At 38.6% G+C, this 1,427-nt stretch overlaps 1 protein-coding gene across 1 annotated transcript; it reads left to right on the forward strand.

Moving 5' to 3' along the window:
- The first annotated feature begins 81 nt into the window (after positions 1–81).
- LOC117103946 (uncharacterized protein F54H12.2-like) lies at positions 82–723 on the forward strand. The gene has a single exon (XM_033244602.1). It carries the CDS (start codon positions 82–84, stop codon positions 721–723), a length of 642 nt encoding a protein of 213 aa, XP_033100493.1.
- The last annotated feature ends 704 nt before the right edge of the window (positions 724–1,427 follow it).

A 1,427-nucleotide genomic window follows, 5' to 3' on the forward strand; every position in this document is an offset into this window, starting at 1 on the left:
GAAACGTTGTTAACCTATGGTACGGATGCTAAGCAAACTCATCTTACAGGCGGTTTGTTTTACAACGATACAGCGGGTAGAATGGATGCGGCAAATCCTACAGTTGGAAATGCCGTAGCTAATAGTGGACTCAAAAAACGCTCCGAATTTACTAACGGTAGTCGTTCTGTGGATTTGATAGGACCTATTCATTGCGACATGTTTTTCCAAGATCGTATGATGCTTAATGGAGTCGATATTAAAATCAAATCACATAGAAGCAAAAATTCATTTTGTCTCATGTCATCTGAGGCAGCGGCAGAATTTAAAGTACATTTGGAAGACGCATCAGTGTATGTACGAAAGGTTCAACTCAATCCGTCTGTAGCGTTGGCTCACGCTAAAGCGCTGGAACGTGGAACAGCTAAATACCCGCTCCGCCGCGTCGAAGTTAAAACGCTCTCGGTCCCCCGGGGAAATTTATCGTTCACCAGGGAATCGCTGTACAATGGAAATCTACTTAAACGCTTAGTGGTGGGCCTAGTGAGCACTGAAGTTTTCAACGGGAGTTACGCCAAGAACCCGTACAATTTTCAGCATTTCAACACAAACTTTATGGCTTTGTATCTAGACGGAGAGCAAGTACCGTGGAAGCCGCTTAAACCAAATTTCGAAGCTAACGGTGAAGGAAGTTATATTCTAGCCTACCAGAGTTTATTCCTGTCTCTTATACACATCTTTTAATGTTGATGAAACAATCTAGGGAAGATTATTCGAGAGGTTATTCATTATTTGCTTTTGATCTTACCCCCGATTTATCAAATAGTGGACATTTCAATTTAATTAAACAAGGAAATATACGTTTAGAAATACAGTTTGCTACTGCTTTGACTCAAACAATTAACGTAATAATTTACTCTGAATTCCAGTCAATAATTGAAATAGATAAGTCTCGTAACGTTATTTTAGATTTCTAATCATGGATACTATACAGTTGTTAAGATTAATTAAATCAGATCCGTTGGCTAAAAGATACTTTCGGGGCGTATATCCCTCTGATCGCCTACCTAAAGGCGAGAGGGGATACCCTAGGGCTTATATAGCGAACGTTGATACTAGCAACGAGAACGGTTCGCATTGGGTTGCATTTTTTATGAATAATCAATATGATGGAGAATTTTTTTATTCTTTTGCCCGTCCTCCAGGATATTATAATCAGTATTTCGTTAAGTTTCTCGATAATTCTGTAAGTAGTTGGACATTTAACGATAAAGCCTCACAAGCTCCTTTGTCGACCGTATGCGGTCAGTATTGTATTTTTTATATCGTACATAAATGTAGAGGCGTTGATAGTTCAACTATAGTTAATATGTTTACTAAAGGTAGACACTCTAATGACACATTCGTTAATGATTTTGTGAAACGTAGATACGATGTTAATTTTCCGG

This window comes from Anneissia japonica, unplaced genomic scaffold (genome assembly GCF_011630105.1).
Source record: "Anneissia japonica isolate Jap-2015-1 unplaced genomic scaffold, ASM1163010v1 scaffold81120_len1425_cov105, whole genome shotgun sequence".
Lineage (NCBI taxonomy): Eukaryota > Metazoa > Echinodermata > Crinoidea > Comatulida > Comatulidae > Anneissia > Anneissia japonica.

Bases quoted from the DNA above. Each gene is read 5' to 3' on its own strand.
- LOC117103946 (XM_033244602.1), top strand. From the start codon at position 82: ATGGATGCGGCAAATCCTACAGTTGGAAATGCCGTAGCTAATAGTGGA.